Here is an 18,855-nt window from a genome sequence, read left to right as displayed (position 1 = left end):
CCAGAAAAAATTAATCAGTATTTTCTTTTTTTAAAAAAGGATACTATACAAATAGAAAAATACAAAAAGTGAAACAAACCCCTAAAAATCAATATAACATCAGTCTGTCCCATTCCAACAATCCTGTTTTTCCAAGACCAAATAGCTTTTGCTTGGCCAAAAACAAAGTTTACTAATACACGTGTCTCCCTTTTGGAATGTTTATATTTAGGACCATAGATAAAGAAAGCTCTAGTAAAAACCTCTCCTAATTCTCTGCAGCATTCTTCTAAAAAACAAAACAGGGGGACATGCCTTTCACATTCAGAAAATAGATGAAAAACTGTTTCCGACTGTCCACAGAAAGGGCAACCCTCCCCTTCCTGTGGATCAATGTGTGCTCTGTGTCTGTTCGTAGCTATTACACCATGCACAATCCACCACTGCAGGTCTCCAGACCGTTTCTCAATGCAGGGTTTGTACAAGGTCCTCCAACTACCTTCTGGGAAAAAGTCTTATCCAAAAAAGTCCAACCACTTAGACTCCAAAGTATAACAATGAAGAGCCTTTACACACATCACATATAGTTTCTTCTTTCCAACAGCACTAAAAATTTCTGACTGAGGTGATGTAAATGACAAGATGTTCCCTCTGTTTCTTGCCACTCTCCATTTGCTGGTGAAACCTCCAACTCTGGAAACCAATACCATTCTCTGAGCAACTCAAACAGATCTTATGGAAAGCTTAAGAGCCAATGTCTCTGCAGACACCCAGAGGCTAGATGCCCTACTTTGGTGATGCTTGCAGAAAGAAGAGCTTTTCTGAGAGAAAGTGATTTAAAAATGTCCAACTCAAGTGCTGGGTTGAAAAGCAAGGGTTCTTCCTTTAGCCAATAAAGATTAGTGTCTTTTAATTCTTGGGAAATCCTCAAGAGTGTCTATAATTTTAACATTTTGTGAAAAGATATCAGACCACTTAAGTTGATCACAGTCCAGTAAAAACAAATGACAATCGAATCCCATCTTTCCTGCTCTTTTCAGAAGGGCACAAGCAACCACAAACCAACTCACGTCTTCTCCATAAAGAAGCCTTTGAGCCGTCTGGAGTCTAAAGGCCTTAATAAAGGCCTTAATGTCAATGAGCCCCTGACCCCCCTCTTGCCTAGGCAGGTAAAGGACTGAGGATTTCAGCCAGTGTCGTCCTGACCAGAAAAAAGTCTATCAGTCGTTTCTGAACGTCTCTAACCAAATCTTCTGGGGGCTCCAGCACCATCATTCTGTGCCACAGAGAGGAGGCAACCAAATTATTACAGACCAGAACTCTTCCCCTGTATGAAAGCTGGGGTAGCAGTGAGACAACCGAGCACACACTTTCTCCACTAGGCCCTCCCAGTTTTGTTTCTTATAATCATCAGTTCCTCAAAACACCCATAAGTATTTTAAACATGCCCTTCCCCATTTCAACCCCCCTGGAAGTAAGGGACCTTTACTGGCCCTCCCATTTTTTGTTTCTTATAACCATCAGTTCCTAAAAACATAATACTGGTGGTGGAGAAACAGGGAAAAATAAGAAGCAGACTGCTGGAGTAGGTGGTGGAAATGGGTTGCAGAACAGGACACTCTTATATAAAAAATTTTAGACCTCAATGCAACAGTAGTATTTTTAAAATTTCTTTAAAAAATATCATAATAGAAAATAATAGAAAAGTGCAAATCTTTCAGCTAATTTGTGTTTTTAACAAATGATGTGGTTGCTATTATCATACAAGATTTATGAATGTATTGGGTATGAACTTACCATTAAAAAAATCATATTGTTGACAGAACAACAACAAAAAAAAAACCTCTTGAAACTGTACTGAGATTATTTACTGGCTATTTTGATAAGAGCAGAGTGCATCCAAGCTAAGAACTAAAACACTACTGTATTACAGCAGTTTATGCAAAACTAACAGCAAGCCAGAGCAAAATTGAAAGACCTCTAACTGTAGACTACAAAATAGTAAGTCTGAAGGGCCAAAAGTCCTATTAACCAAAAAAACAGGAAAAGGAAAGGGGAGTTAACCTGTTTTATTATGATGCAGGAGATAACAGCATATTTGTGCAATTTGCTCTTGACAAGTGCCAAGAAAACCGACATTATTTCAGAAGATGACTGACCTGAGCCTGTCTAAAAGTGCAATGATTGCAATATTTCAGGTTGTGGTATTTTGTTGCGAAATACTTGAAATGTTGAGTCAAAGTCCCTTGGGCTGTATAACAGACACATTTTTAATGTTGCATAATTTTCCTCAAAGCTAAATACTTTTAAAAATGGATGAAAGAAAACTGAAAAAAGATCGATCATCAGCGCTGTATCCAAACTATTCCAATCAAGTCTTCAACAGTTTACTCACCTGTCAAGCCTCATCCGTCTTCATCTCTCATCTGTGTTTATTCAATAAACTGTTTTACGATTCACTTACCTGGTGTTCCGTCTGCTTCTACGACAGCTGTTAAGCTAACAACATAATAGTCTAATAAGCATAAAAAAATAAAATATTGGGCTGATTTTGGTTAAAATATTTTATTTAATATTTAATTTTGAGTTTATTTTTAATTTATTTATTTCGTTTATTTACTACTCTTTAGTGTTCAATATATTATTTACTGACAAATGTATCATAATTGCTGTCAATGTTATATTTGCTTCTTTTTTTTTTTTCTTCATTATTTTGTCTCACTTGACTCAGTGTCCATCAGCTGTAGTAGCTGGGGTCCCGCCCACTGAGTGGCAAAAACAAGAGTGTCAGCATTGGTTTTCAGCGTGAATGTTGCAACAGAATGCACAAAAACATCTAAAACGAGAAAGAGCTTTGCGTCTGACTGTACAAATAGATTTGACAAGTAATTTGAGGTATATTTTTACAGACTGCTGAAAGCTACAAAAAAAGAGAAGCACGTGGATCGCTGCAATTCAGAGAAACAAATGGACTCCAGGCAACAAAATGTCCCAGGTTACGTTTGTAACCCTGGTTCCCCGAGGGAACGAGACGTTACATCCGAAAACGCTATGGGAATGCCTCCAGTGAGACCACGCTCTGAATACATGTGTAATCTGGCCAGTCGAAGAGCGAGACGTCACAGGCGGGTGACGTAAGTGACCAGGAAGCTTAAAAGCATGTGTGGCGGAGCTGGCGTCAGCTTCGGAGAATGAAGTGAGCGCTCGAAGGGATGCCGGAAGTATGGCTCGAGACGCAGCGTCTCGTTCCCTCTGGGAACCAGGGTTACATACGTAACCTGGGACGTTCCCCTTCAGGAACTTGGGCTGCATCCGAAAACGCTATGGGAACGAGATGCCCACGCCACCAGACTTCCAAATTCCTGTCTAGGAAACAGCTAGGGCAGGAGAACAGAGAGCCAGGAGTGGCTCGGACATCTAGGTTATAAAACCAGGAGCGAAATCAAGATAGAAAAGGGCCATTGAAAGGGCCTGGAGGTCCCCAACCCACTTGAGGGAAGTTAGTGCCAGAAGCAATGTAGTCTTGATGGTGAGCAACCGATCAGATATCTCCTCTACAGGCTCAAACGGAGGTCTACAGAGGGCCTCGAGCACCACAGCAAGGTCCCATGTAGGGACACGGGGTCGTACTGGAGGCCTCAGCCTCAGCACACAGCGGAGGAAATGTGTAACCAGGGGGTTCTTACCCACTGACAGCCCACCAAGAGGGGTGTGGTAGGCCAAAATGCCACCACGTAAACCTTCAAGGTGGAGTGGGTTAACCCTGTGGAGAAACGAGCCTGCAGGAACTCCAGGACTGTACGAGGAGAGAAATCAGGTCCGAGACCCCATCCCGGCACACTATCTCCAGAACTCCCGGGAGCAGAGCAATCAAAGGAAAAGCGTACAGACGCAGCCTCGGCCACATCTGTACCATGGCATCCAGCCCCAGAGGAGCTGGATGAGTCAGAGAGCACCAAAGGGGACACTGTGTATTCTCTGCTGTGCCTGCATCTTGGTCGAATCCCATGCCACTCCAGACAAGTGGTTCTCGTAATGGCTGCCCAGCCCCTTCACGCTGTAACAATCCGAGGCAGGGGGTGAACAAGTGGGACGAAAAGGGTCTCACCCACGACCTCAAGATTTCTGAGTGGAGGTTGGGAAAGAAAGCAAGGCTCCTACGTGGAGATGGCGGCTTGCTCCGCAGAAAGCGCTCATTCAACTTGCTTTTATGTGGTTCAGCCTTTTCCTCGGTGGGCCAATCTATGTTCAGACTGCACACTGCACGAGTTACCACCTCCAACAGCTCCTTGTACTGAAGCGACTTAGGGAGTGGCTCCTCAACCGCACTCTCCACATTCACCTCCTCAGAGGACAATAGGTGGAGCGAGGAGCCCGTTCCGTGGGAGGAAGTAGCCACAGAGCGGGCTTCCGAACCCGCAGAACAGGCTGTGGATCTGGCAGGTGAGGAAGGAAATGGGGGGTCACCCGTCTCCATTCCCTCCAACAGATCCAACTGCGAACCCCATGAATGCAGCTGCTGCTCCGCCTTGGTGGAAGTGTGGCCAGCACCATGGGGAACGCTGGTAAAGGCTCCCTCCTTGAAGAGAACCTTCCGGGAGTGGAGCTCACAATGCGGACAGTCCCTCGAGAGCCGACTCAGCGTGCTTCGCTCCCAAGCAGACCACACACATGCTGTGTGTATCCCTGCTAGTGATGTAGTGTTTGCAGCGAGGAACACACAGCCTGTAACATGATCCGTTGTTCTTGCCACTCTTGCCTTTGCTGCTTTGACCAGACATCACCCTCAAATAAAATTTGTGCGAACTAGCACGAAAAAACAGGGTGACAGACACAAACACAGAACGCTTCGCTGAAAGACAAAAGCTGACGCTCACTCCGCCGCACGTGCTTTTAAGCTTTCTGGTCGCTTACATCACCCGCCTGTGACGTCTCGCCCTTCGATTGGCCAGATTACACATGTGTTCAGAGCATAGTCTCGCTGGAGGCGTTCCCATAGCGTTTTCGGACGCAGCTCGAGTTCCTGAAAGTGAACATGGATTTTCAGTTATCATTTCATGTTAATATGTTGAATTTTATGGTAAAATCATACCCTATGTATCATATTATAATTAGAGATTGACCAATATATCGATTTACCAATTTTTTTTTCCAGATATTTAAGCATTTTACCAAAATCGGATATCGGTTTTGTAATATCAGATTCACCAATAAATTTTAAGAATTGCGGGCAGGATCGCCATTGCAGCGTGTCTGAGGGGAGACAAGACAACAACAATGGCATGAATAGGTAAAGCATAATTACTTGCTTTCCTGTAATTAGTAAACTTTATTTAACATAACAGCCATTAATGCACATATTACGTGTTACATGAATGCTTGATGTTATTTTATGCAGCTCGGCTTTAAGAAATAGAGATGAACTCACATGTCATGTAAGATAATCTTAAAAGCTCATAAACCTACTAAAAAGGCAATATGACTCCAGTCCTTTATTTATTTTCTCCATCTGAAATCATTAGACATTCTACATTTATTTTGCTTATTAGTGCTGCAGCTGATGCTTTTTATAAATAAAATGTTTTTTATTGATGTATTATGAAGATTAAATTTAACATGAAAGACTACTAATTTTCAACACTTTTTTTTTAAAAGATGACTGAATGGAGGAAAAACCAAAGTGAAGTATGGACTTGCTTTACTCAGTCATTTATTTACTTTATAACAGTAAATAAATATTGGTTCTGCAAATGGGTTCCTGGGCACATAAACATGCAAATAATTGGTATCGTTATCGGTTAGTAAAAATCAACATCGGTCGATCACTAATTATAATATATCATTTTGACAACTAAATTAAATATTTACCATCTTAAATTCTGCATAACTGGATGTTTTTAAATACACACTGACAAAAATCAGTTTTTTTGGGGTGGACAACATGACGATATATATAACACCCAGATTAAGACCAACCTATTTTGTATTCAAAAAATGCGTTCACAGGCAAATTTGCTTTATTTATGTCCCTGAGGTCAAAATCAGGCAATGTCAGGAAACACGATTCCTGGCTGCATATCAGTATCCATGGACCACTGGATATTTGGTACATTGTAAGGAACACTATATCGAGTCCAGCAACCTTTAGTTTAAACCGATTATCGTTTGTTTTACTCTCATTTTCGCAGCTTCCCTATTATATCCATTCATGCTGCAGGCTCTTTTGTCACTCAGTCAGGCTGAGGGGGTGTGTTCCGGCTGGAAAGTGACATCAGTGCATACCCACTAATTCTCCTTTCTCACCTGCACCCAGTTTAGTTCTCATTATCTCCCCCTTATTATCCCCTTGTGTTTGCTGTCTTGTGTCAGTCCTTGATGCGTTGTTCTCTGCCGGTGTATTTTCTGAGCCAAACAGTCCTTGTTTATTTTCCTAGTCTTGTCGGTCTAGCGTTTTGTCATTTTATTGTCATCTTATTTTTTTTTTTTTACCTGCCTGCCCCTCTAGGATTCTTTGTGGCTCTCTGCCTTGGCTTCTTCTCTGCCTGAATTCCCATGGCAGCCCCGCCTGATCCACCAATGCTTGCACGGCGACTCCAGGGATTACTTCTGGGCATTAGGAAGTGGATGTCCTCATCTAGCCCACAGCTAAAATCTTCCATGAGTGTGAGGTCGTGGCATGCCACTTTGTGGCATATGTCAGTGAACTCCTCCATATAGTCCTCCAAACAACACCCACCTTGAAAAACAAAAATGATTCCTCTTCATCTTGGGCAGTAAGTGGGGCCACATTGATGGAGGCGATCTCAAAATCTTTCCTAATTCATGCCTTTTTTTAATTTTCTTTTTGGTCCGTGTTTACTACTGTGTTTGTGTATTAGTACAAATAAAGCACACAATGAAGAAAGTTCACAAAAAGTTTAATAAGCATGATAAACTGTATAACACTACACACATATCATAAATGTGACTGAACAATTAACAGAAGAAACTCAGGGCCTAAATACACAGACCTGGTAATTAATAGGAACTGAAACAGGTGTGCACTAATCAGAAACTATAGAAACTAATAAGCGAAGGACCTAGGACCTAAAAGTGTTGCGTTATGTTTGGGCTTGTTTGAATCTTCATCATTTGCTGCCATTTTTCATATTCCATATCATTTATGGCCACTACAAACTACTAATTTTTGGTTATTGTTATTGGTCAAGAGATTCTCTTTTCTGCATTTCTTAACTAGAATTATATTAAATATATATATACATAATATATATATATATATATATATATATATATATATATATATGTATATATATATATATGTATATATATACACACATATATATATATATATATATATATATATATATATATATATATATATATATTTATTTTTTTTTTTTTTGTGATTGTTTATTTATAGTAAAGAACAGCCAGCATACCTGGCTTAAAAAAACTATATACTGACCAGAGTTTGCCTTAAAAAAAAAAAATAAATAAATAAATAGAAAAAGGAAAACTATGGGGTGACATACCACATGTATACACACCTGTAATACCAACCATTTATCTTTAACGATCTTTAGTCTATTGAGTTACTATATCTGTAGTGAATTTTGCTTTCGCCAGCCTAGGTAGGTGAAATGGGGTAGTAATGGGTACTCATGTCACAGCTGACTTATGATTCTTGGATCACGTGTCAATTAATGTGTGATTATGAGTACCATCACATAAGAAAGATTGGTGGGATCTCTAACTTGTAGAACCTCTTACTGTATTATGAACACAAGAAAGACACAAGTTGCAATAAAATAAATTTTATTAACAAAAGATAGACAAGAGTAATCAACAACTACTAAATGAATACCCTGAACGGAAAATGAATAAAGTGCATAAGATGCATAAAATGCAAGTGATTTATGTTGGGTGTCGCTATGTCAGAGCTACGTTATCTGGAAAGATAAACTGTTGCTACTTTGAAAAAAATAAGGTGAAGAACCTTATTATGCATCAAACAAATGTGTAAGATTTGTTATCAACTGCAGTCAGCTATATAATATCTAATGTAAAATTAGAAAATCATATACTGATAATATACAACAATGCCAAGGTCTCTGGAAAGGTTTGGAAGTGATATTTACGTTCGCTGTGGTTGAGTGAGCAGTCCGGTGGCGGCGACTTCTTCCACTGGTTGCGCTGGTGGCAGTACAGTGGGGAAAGGAGCAGGAATCCATTTCAACAGCCTTGAAGATGAAGCGCTGTAGGATGCTGATCTTCTGGAGCACCAAGGGTCCTAAGATCTGGAACACGCAGATGTGGCCCTGGAGTAGGTGCTGAAGGTCCTTAGCTTGGAACACGCAAGCAAAAGTACCTGAAGTGAAGGTTTGCTCGTCGGAGCTTAACCTTATTGCAAATGTCTGTGTGTCTTATGCCTCTCTGGGCTAGAGACTCAGAACTTGGTCATTCCACTTTGTCTCTCTAGGATGGAGACTCAGGACGCTGCATCTGTTGTTGTCTCACTGGACGAAGACTCTGAACGTAGAGTATCTCTTTCCTCGCAGCTGGAGGCTCAGAACTTGGTTGTATCTGTTGCTGCCTCAAAAGCTGCAGACTAGGATTTGGTATCTGTTGTTGTCTCACCCTTGCGGGTCGCAGACTCAGAATGGTGTAGCTGTTATTGTCTCACCTTTGCAGGCCGGAGACTCAGAACAGAGGCTGTCCTGTTGTGCCTTTTCCTTCACAGGACTCAGACTCAGAACGAAGTGCTCCTGTTACAGTCCCTTCCCTCGCGGGTAGCAGGCTCAGAACAAAGGTGATCTGTTTCTGTCTCTTCCCTTACAGGACTGAGACTCAGAAACTGAGGTTGATCTATTGCAGTCCTTTCCCTTTCGGAACTCAGACTCAGAACAAGGAGTGTCTTTTGGAAGGGTACCTTTATCCCTTTCCGATGAGGAGGAGATTGCAATTTGGCGCTTCTCAATTTCCGTGCTGTGACTGGCTGGTTCCATCAGAGTGGGGGGACACATGGTGGCCCACCCTTCTTTCCTCCTGTGGAATTTATTTGCATAGTCCAAACACAGCATTAGAAAAGTGTCACTAAAGTTTTATCGGTGCATTTATCACTTTCCAAACTATAATCAGAATGCATTTGGCAATGTTATGAACACATTAAGACCAAACTTGATGGGAAAAGACTGAACTGTCATGCATGCATTCATTTGTCCATTAAAAGCTGAGTTTGTGCAAGATGTTGCACTACACGTTGCTGTCACTAGGAATACTTATTTCTCTGAATAAGTATAAAATGTGTGTGTTATAGTGTGCATCAGTTTTAAGGTTTGAAATCCTAGTTATGAATGGATTTGGATGGATCTCCATGATCTTTCTTAGTTTCACCCACTGCTGCTGCATCTGGAGGTCCTAAGGAATTTTTATGGTCGGTCACAGGCCAAACCCTTAGGAATCAGTCTCAAGGTGGGTGAAGGGCACAAACTGCATTTTGACCAATAGGAAGTTCTGTCCTTCCCGGGCTTTGTACCAAAGGTCTTCTTGTGCTCTAAGAGACGTCTGGCTGTTGTCCTGGCATCTTTATCTGATGGCGTTGGACAGTTTGCTTATGTTAGTTCACCAAGATCCAATCAAAATGTAGCAAACCTCTGTCCACTACTGTGGTCAGGGAGGGGCCCACCAAAAAACTGGGCCCTGGAATGTGCTGTCCACTACATATCTGAAAGTTTCTCAATAAATTCTGACCATGCCTTAATTGTTCTTGGCTTAGCTCTGTTGATCCTTGCTGTTGAGCATTCTAACAGCACAATATTTTTTTGTTCTATGAGCCACATTTTGTCAGCTGGGAATGTGGGTTCAGGCCAAATTTTAAAGATGACCTTTTTTGCTGCAGTGTGAAATAGTCTATGCTGATAAGCATTTAAATTAAGATCAGAATTATCATTCAGCAAACAAATATTGGGATGTTTAAGGATAACCCTATCACATATTTCTGTAACAATTAAAAAAACCTTATCCCAAAATTTACAAATAAGTGGACAGTCAAAGAACATGTTCATATAAGTCCCCACAGTATTAGAATTACACAAAGTGCAAAAAGGAGTTGGCAAGCGCTTCATTTTGTGTAACACATATGGAGTTGCATAGGCCATGTGAATCAGTTTGAAGTGTATAAGTTGATGGGCAGGATTCTTGGACATCATAGGAATACTTTCCCATATTCAGTCCTAGTTAGGTTTATGGGGGCCAGTTCTTTTTCCCATATTGTAGTGATGGGAGGTGCACCGGAGCTGTGATTACGCAGTTTGTTGTAAATAAATGACACTGCTCCATGTGTCTGAGAGAAATTCACACAGTCCATCAGTGGATGAGCGTCCAGGTTACAGTTTCACGGTACACCATATGCATGCAATGCACTTCTCAACCTCAAATACAAAAAGTAGGAATATCCAGGAAGATTATAACATTCTTTCAAGTCCTGAGAGGACCTTAGGCCCTGACTATTAAAAATGTCACCCAGAACAAATACACCTTGATCAGACCATGGCTTAAAGACAAACGGCTTTTTCTCCAGATTGTATACTATGATTATTCCAAATCGGAGATTCTTTTTAAATTTACTAGAACATCCCATAAATTTACAGACATCATACCAGATTTTAAGAGAATCACCTACAATTTGACTATCAAACTTTAGGGCTTTCTTAGATAAACCAGTGAATATCATATCTTGTAGTCGATGTGGAAATACCGCAGATGCTTCAATGTTATGCCAAGCAATCTCAGTTTATGTCCAAGCAAGACTTAAAAGAGCATAGCCGACATGCCCAGAAATCTAGTTGAACGTTAGGAAATGCCAAACCTCCTTTGGCAGGACTTCTCTGTAATGTTTTAAGTTTAATTCTTGGACGTTTGTTGTTTCAAATAAATTTAATTGTCATGGAGTTTATTTCTTTGAAAAAAGCACGTTGATCGTTGGTCGGGTTGGGCGCGTCTATAATATTCAGAAGACGTCGAACATTATCCATAGCACAGCGTCTCTTAAGAAATCCTGTCTGATCATAAGAGATTAAAGAGCCAGCAACTTGATCTAAGTGACGGGCTAAAACTTTAGTGTAAACCTTAGTGTCCACACAAATGAATGAAATCGGCCTATAGCTAGAACAACAGAGGGGGTTCTTCCCTTTTTTTAAGATCAGGGAAATAAGGGAAGTGTTCTGATCTCTGTGAAAACAACCTGTGTCTATGGTGTAATGTAAGGAATCAAAAAGTAGCGATCCAAGCAAATCCCATATAACTAAATACAACTCTGGGGGTAAACCATCCAAGCCAGGGGCCTTACATTTATTCACTGACTCTAGAGCCTTTTTTAATTCACTTATTTCAGTTGGAGAGTCAAGAAAATTACGATGCTCGTCACTTAGGTGACAATTAGGTCCTGCCCATCTTTACAGTCCTAAAGAAATTATGGTTTTTGAGGAAAACATTTCAGGATTTTTCTTCATACAATGGACTTCAATTGTGCCCCCAATTTTGAACTTCCAAAATGTAGTTTAAGGAGGAAGAAGGGTCTTGAATCATCTAGCGAAACGATTGGTCTTTTTTTTTTTTTTAAAATAAAAATTTGTATACTTTTTAAGCACAAAAGCGCGTGTAGCACAGGCTCTGGGATGCGTGTCCACGATGTTATAAATTAGTAATGGGACGTTCTTGAACGATTCGATTTGAACAAATCTTTAATGTGACTCGGGAAGAACGAGTCGTCTCGGGGAGTGATTTGTTCAGTTGCGCATTCGCAACATCCTATTAGGTTCTGTACTGGAATTAGTTCACCTGTTTAGAGTCTTTGGGTTTTTCGAGTCGTTCGTTCATCTTATGGGGCTGTCACGTGATGAATGAATGACTCAAACCCAAAAAGACTCAAAGAAAACTTGTCAGATAAGAGGTGAGCTAATCATAGACTAAAGACCCAGGTAAACAATGAATTAATCTTTTCTGTTTCTTAAAGCATTACAGTCTTGTCATGTTTGTAGTGTGATCAACATTTTTGTAAGCAGTAGATGTGTTAGGTAAGTAATACGTAACATTTTAATTATATTTTGATAAAATGAACGAAATGACTTGAAAAAAGATTCGTTCATTTTGCTGAACGAGACTCAAAGGTCCAAGTTGGTAAAATGATCGGAACCTCCCATCACTACTACGAATTACGTTCATCGTCTGTGTTCTCCGGCTCAAAAAGGTAGAGAATGGCGAAAAACTCCATCTTATTTTCTCCTACAACTTAAGAATCGTCCAACATCGTTGTAGCTTTTTGTTTGTAAACAGCGTTTGACTTACTTGCACTTTTTTAGTCTTTGCGCGTTCGCTTTGTAAACACTGGGTCTGTAGTTTCCTAGTGACATTTCGACGTGATTCAATAGTACGTAGTGTTGTGCATCTCAGAGCCTGTGCTACACAAGCTTTTGTGCTTAAAAAGTATACAACTTTAACCTCAACAGTTATTGAGGACACAGCGTCACTATGTTTCAGCCTTAGAGCCAGCAATTTAATGGGCTGTTCTCCATTAAAATAGTAAGTTTGTTTAGTACGATGGATCAGAAATTCCACCCTTTTTAGTAAAATTGCCTTATGGTCAGATCTTAAATTTCCCAAAATCCTATACTCTTCTGTTCTGTACAAGTTTTTAAAAAAAGTTTTAGTAAAAGACTAGTTTTAATTCTTTTATTTTAGATTTATTATTATAAGAGGCAAAAGAAATACAGTTTCCTCTCAGAAAACATTTAGTTCTGTCAGGACAACTGTCATCAAAATGATAGACAGCATATCTGTTCTAGGCAAAAAACTCAAAAATGGGCAGCAACAATAATCCCCCAGGGTAAACAGAACAGAACAAAGCAGATATCATTAATGTACTTAATGATATTTAAGTGTAAGACATTATTGAGATAAAAGGAGTCTGATTCAATGAGGAATATCAAAAGCCGAGTCCTGACTGTGGCAAAAAGAGGAGTTGGGGATGAAGAAGGGTGTTTTGCTCCTGAGCAAGCGACAAAGCTGCCTAATAATACTGAATAGAGCTCATTTAAGAATGACATGATAGGTGTCGTATTCCTATAGGTAGATGTGATCAGCGGAGAGTTAGCTGATGCGAGCTTGACTCACGTGACCTGCCAGAACTAATGCTAAATGCTTAATTTCTGTCAGGACCACTGTCGTCAAAATGATAGACAGTTAGCATACAGTTTGGTTTGGCGGCATGGTTCTGTTCTGGGCAAAAAACTCCCTGCCCATCCATGCAGCATGTCATGAATGAGCAGGGAGAGCAGCAATAATAACCTCCCCCCCCACCTGCCTCCCCAATACAAACGACAGGAGTGTGATTTGCTAAAGCAGCATTCTTTGTGAGCATCCTATCATACGCACGCTGCTGTTGTGGATGCAGTCAGTTTTGACGCAAAAGATGAGGAAATTTGATGTCATTTGACCATTTACGAAACTCCAATTTCCTATTTTATACTAAAAGCGGTATTTTGCTTATCAGACAGACATACTCAGTTTTATTGTTGCTTTAAATTGGGGTAAAGTTAAACAAATAGCAAAGCTCATTTTGTCTGTGTACCAGCATGTACGTACAAGCAGGTTTAGCAACAAACATCACACTGAACACTAGATAATCCTTAACAAGCAAGAAAAATCCCAATATCGTAATAGCGTTAAAGCAAGACCTTCTGAAATAGCATAGACTAGGGCAACATGCCCTTTACAGAAAAGGAAAAGCAGCGAAGGGTGCTCTTCTTTATTAATAAGCTGAGAAGAGCAGCATGCCCCTGTAATGCAGTACAGCATATGGTGTATGAGTTTTTTATTTATTTATTTATTTTTCTTTTTAGTAGCAAAATCTAAATACAGCGCGTTAGGTATCATATCAAGCATGTTACGATACACTAGATAGCTTTAATCCCCCTTTGTTTGGTATAAGTAGCCCTCATGTTGCCATTGTCTCTTGTCATGTATTGATGTTGTAGCCTGCTGTTGGTGAGTGTGTTTTTGTTCATGCCAAGCCTGTTCCTAGTCAAGGTTGTTCATGCCATGCCAAGTCAAGTCTGCTAATGTCAAGTTTGTTTAAGTCAAGTCTGTTTGTGTTGAATCTGTTCATGCCAAGTCAAGTCTGCTAATCTCAAATTTGTTCAACTCTTCATTTGTTTGTATTTTGGATTTCACGTTTGGATTTAAATAAACTACACTTGGGTTCACCCACATCTTGCCTTCAGTGGACTATTTGTTCTCTCAGATATTTCCATAAAACATTCATGTGCCATAAAATAATTAAGGTTGGTAAGACTATTTATGTTTTTAAAGTCTTTATGAAGTTTTTTGAAGTCTGTATTTATTTGATCTAAAATACAGTAAAAGCAGCAATATTGTGAAATATTATTACTAGCTTTAATATATTTTAAAATGTAATTAATTCCTATGAGGGCAAAGCAGAATTTTTAACCCGCATCACTAATCTTTAGTGTCACATGATCCTTCAGAAATCATTTTAATATGGTGATTTAATAGTAATTTATTACTGTCAATGCAAAAAACAGTTGTGCTGCTTAATATTTTGTGGAAACACAACTTCTTTCAGCATTATTTGATAAAAATAAAGTAACGTGCTGCAAATACTCAACACAAACAAATCCAAATGTGCTGCAAATACGCACAGACCACATCGGAAATGTCTAAGCAAACTGCAACAACTTAAGTGACGAACCTGGACATGTTTATCATCCTCTGAAAGGTGCAATTTCTGTTTATTTTATTTCTGTTTAATTTTTTATTTCCTTAACTCCTTTTACTATTATTATTTTTTTAATATTATTAGCCTAAATAAACTGACAAAATACACAATTATTGTAACTAGAACGTTATGTAAGCTGGCTACTCCCCTTACAAAAATTAACCATGGTTTCACTATTAAAATAAACAAATAGCCTATATATATATATATATATATATATGCCCCTATGGTACAGTGTTGCCATATTTCCTTGTTATTCTGAAAAAAATACAATATATTGCAATACGTTAATTAAAGGCCGGCCTTAAGGTAGTCAATGATGTCCTGTTTTTAAGCCACATGACATTTAAATGTTCCTCCAAACACTTTTTTTCCACTGTCACCCTCTCAAGAGAGATTTTTTTTTTTTTTTTTTGCATCATCTTTGGTTAGCAGGTTACAAATTTTTATTCAGAAATCAATGTTATCTAACATAGTTTTTCTGTAAAAGGACCACTATGGAAAAATAGGTATGTCGTAATAATGAGTGTGTTTGTGCATGTGTTTATGTGTCTTTATTTGTGTGTGGCAGATTCTAATGGAAATTAAGACTGGATACATCAATTTCTAAAAGAAATGTGCATTTGAATCGAAAAGTAAATCATAATTTAACAGAAAAGTAATTTTGGGCCATTTTCCACTGTGGAAAATATATATATGTGAAGAGTTTGGTTCCAAAACGCTACAAATTCATTTTAATTAATTTGAGTAAAAATGTGTTTTCTTTACCAAGAAAGTGGCGAGATGAAAATCCCTATTTTCTGTTTCAAACTTTCACACAGCATCTTTAGTTTATAATAATATTAAAACTTCAAATCCAGATTTAGATTTTCAGAGATTTATTTTATTATTATCTTTTTTTTTTTTTTTTCCTCTCCAAAATGCAATAAATCCATCAGGGCTCTACACTTACTTGTCTTTTTAGGAGCACTTGTGTTTCTAACTTAAAAAATGTAGGAGCACAGTCACAATTTTAGAAGCACCTTCTAATCAATAATCAAAAATTCTGATAAAAAAAATTAGCCTTCCCATTACGAGGTGATATTTGACTCCTTAAAGTGAATTAGAGGGGGATTTTGTTTTTACCTTTGTAATGGCATTTTTTTACTTTATTAAAAGTATGTCATCTTTCATGTCAATTTTTTTTATATATTTTATAAGCTTTTCAAAATTTCTATTTAAAACAACAGAATAAGAATAAGTTACCAATAAAATGAAATCAGTATTAACAAAATTAATTTGTACTACAGAGGTGGCACAGAAGAACACAAAAGTGGCTTGTAGGTGTATTTTCATATGTTTAATGAGTCTCAGAGGTGGCATGCCTGCAATCAAATTCATAAATTCAAATCTGAATATAGAAATATTAAAAGATTTAAATAACTGAAAAGAAGATACTTTAAAAAATAAACTAAAACCGCCAGTAGGTGGCAGTTTTAATTACTTAATCATATCATTCATTTGATATGTTCAAACGGCTGATTCAATCAGGAATAAAGCAAGTGACTGTCTTTATGAAAGGGTAATTGATTCATTGAGTCACTAGATCCGTTTAAAAACGTGCATTCATTTATAAAGGAAACTGCTGTGTTTGAACGTAGATGCGCAGCAGCTCAGTTATGACTTTGTTTCGACTAAATAGAGCAAAATCAGCAATAGTGTTAAAGTCAGACAATGTAAGTCACTTAATATTAACTTTTTTTTTATTTAACTGTTTATTTAACTGTTGTATTAAATCAGTATCTCATTTACAAACTCGCTTAAAAATAATTAGTAGCTGTCACTCATCTTAGTTCATCGCGATCTCACAAAGTTCCATTATAATCAATGAAGCTCTCTGCAGAAAAGTGAGACTGGTGTTTGTCGCGGTTTGGAAGAAAAGGGAGAAAACATGACAGAATAACACGGCGGATATCGTAAATTTAAAAACTGCCTTTTCAATACCGACCAGATACAATACTGATTTTGGCAGGAACTCAATTTTGTAAGAGATGGCATTTATCGCATTTTGGAACCAAACTCTTCACACATATATATATTATTATATAAAATAAATACAAATAAAAAGTGGTTACTATAGTTAAGCCATGGTAAACTAACTATTAACTATGGTATGTACACAAATGGTAATCAATATGCAGAAAAAACAAAAACAACATGGTTACTACAGTTTAACTATAATAAAACTATGGTTCATTTTTATAAGCACTGTTGAGGTTGCATTGCTTGCAGTGCGTTTTTGTGTTTGGTTGTGTTGTGACTATTTGCAGCACATTTCTGTTTTCGCAATGCGTTTTTGTGTTTGGTTGTGTTGTGACTATTTGCAGCACGTTTCTGTTTTTGCATCGCATTTCCTTATTTGTTTGTGTTGTGAGTATTTGCAGCGCATTTCTGTTGTTGCAGCGTGTTTCTGTATTTGGTTGTGTTGCAAGATACTGCAGCACATGTGATGTCAAACTGATGAAGATGTTTTCTTAATTTGCCGGTGCTTTTTCTATTTGCATGTATTAAGTTGCAGCACTCTTAGCCACTGTACTTGAGAGACTACCTTTCCAGAATAATAATTTTAAACTTAAAAAAATCAAAGCTGCCTGGACAAGAGAGGTGAGTACAGGGCTAAATGAACAGATGAGTAGAAACACTTACCAGAGCAGCTACAGGAGTGGGCAGTCTATTTATCTTCTTCACAAGACCTGGTCTGATTGAGTTCAGGAGTCTAAAAGAGAGACAGACATCAGACATTCTGCATCAGAACCAAGCCCCACAAATAGAGTAAGGATTTCTTTACGGAATGTGAGGTTGATAGCACACTGCACAAAGTCATAATGGAACACTTAAAGTTGAGGCCAGCACCAAGCTGACAGTAGGCTGTCTGCCAACGTCAGGCCATTGCTGACCATTTGTCTGCCCAAGTTTGCTTTTTGTTGTCCACCGTTGCCACTGGCAGCTTTTCGAACGTATGAGCATGTTGAATCACTGGCAGAGCCCATAGTTGAAAGAGGTCACTGATTGACTGTTCAACTAAGTAAATGGTGCATGAGAAGAAAAACAGAGGGGATGAAAGCCACCAAATGTCTAAGTCAAGAGGGCACACACAGAAGGCTTTCTTGAATAAATTTGTCAGTGGTGAGTGATACCGTTGTGAAAATGCTTTGTTCACAGTATATCCACAGTTAGAGTAGTTAGCTGAAGACAGTGACCCTAAATTCAGTGGTATAAATCCCTCTAAAGGATACAGAACTACACAGATGCAACATTATTTGATAGACAACAAAATGTATAATAAAACAAATGGCAAGTTTCAGGAAGAAGAGCAAAATAAAGGCCCGTCTATACTAAAATATAAAGGAAGTTAGAGTGCGTTTTATGTCGAGCTATAATTGTGAGAAGAGAAATGTTTGAGGATACACCTGGAATGTCTTTCACGGATCAGACTTGAGGGCTTCCACAGGCCAGACGCACAGAAGTCACACTAAAGACACACATTAATGCAACAGATCATGCATATGTAGCAAATTATCTCCAAAGGGAAATGTATATAAATATAATTAATTCTGATTAATTTCAATTATTTATATCAGCTGCCAGTAGTAACTATAACAGAATTAATTTCCCCATCAACTAATCTGTTTGTCCAGCGAACATTCAGTATAATTTCATATCAACCCTAAGAAATGACATTTTCTTGGCCACAGAAAATATCTTTCCTACAGTACTAAAGCATTAGAGCATGTAGCTTGAATTGGAATCAAAAGAGGGATATTATCCACAAGCAGTGACAGAATCAGAAACTAATATAATTTGTGCACAAGAGTTTTATTAACTAAGAACACATAACTAATCTAAACATACAATGACTCTTGACTGGGGCAAAGGCAGATGAGACTGGTTGAACGAAGCCATTAGAGAAATAGGGAATGAGGCTATAAAAAGAGTCAGTTAACCACCTGAGAGAAACCATCAGCTTTGGTGAATGAAAAGTCAAGGTCAAAGCCTGGCGCAAACTTAGAAGTCCCGAAGAGTTTTAGCTCATCCTCCTCATA

General features: G+C 38.5%; 1 protein-coding gene across 1 annotated transcript in view; it reads right to left on the bottom strand.

Annotated features, from left to right (window-relative positions):
• Window positions 1-17,802, bottom strand: part of limch1b (LIM and calponin homology domains 1b) — a 120,591-nt gene extending 102,789 nt beyond the window's left edge. The window contains exons 1-2 of the mRNA XM_051127476.1: window positions 17,675-17,802; window positions 17,459-17,528 (exon numbers count right to left, since the gene is read on the bottom strand). Of these exons, the coding sequence (XP_050983433.1) occupies window positions 17,459-17,528; window positions 17,675-17,802 (198 nt within the window). The remainder of the gene's footprint in view (window positions 1-17,458; window positions 17,529-17,674) is intronic.
• Between the last annotated feature and the right edge of the window lie 1,053 nt (window positions 17,803-18,855).

The sequence above is a fragment of the Labeo rohita genome, chromosome 14 (genome assembly GCF_022985175.1).
Source record: "Labeo rohita strain BAU-BD-2019 chromosome 14, IGBB_LRoh.1.0, whole genome shotgun sequence".
Classification (NCBI taxonomy): Eukaryota; Metazoa; Chordata; class Actinopteri; order Cypriniformes; family Cyprinidae; genus Labeo; species Labeo rohita.
Note: the sequence above shows the minus strand (reverse complement) of the source record. Positions and strands in the feature narration are given on the sequence as shown.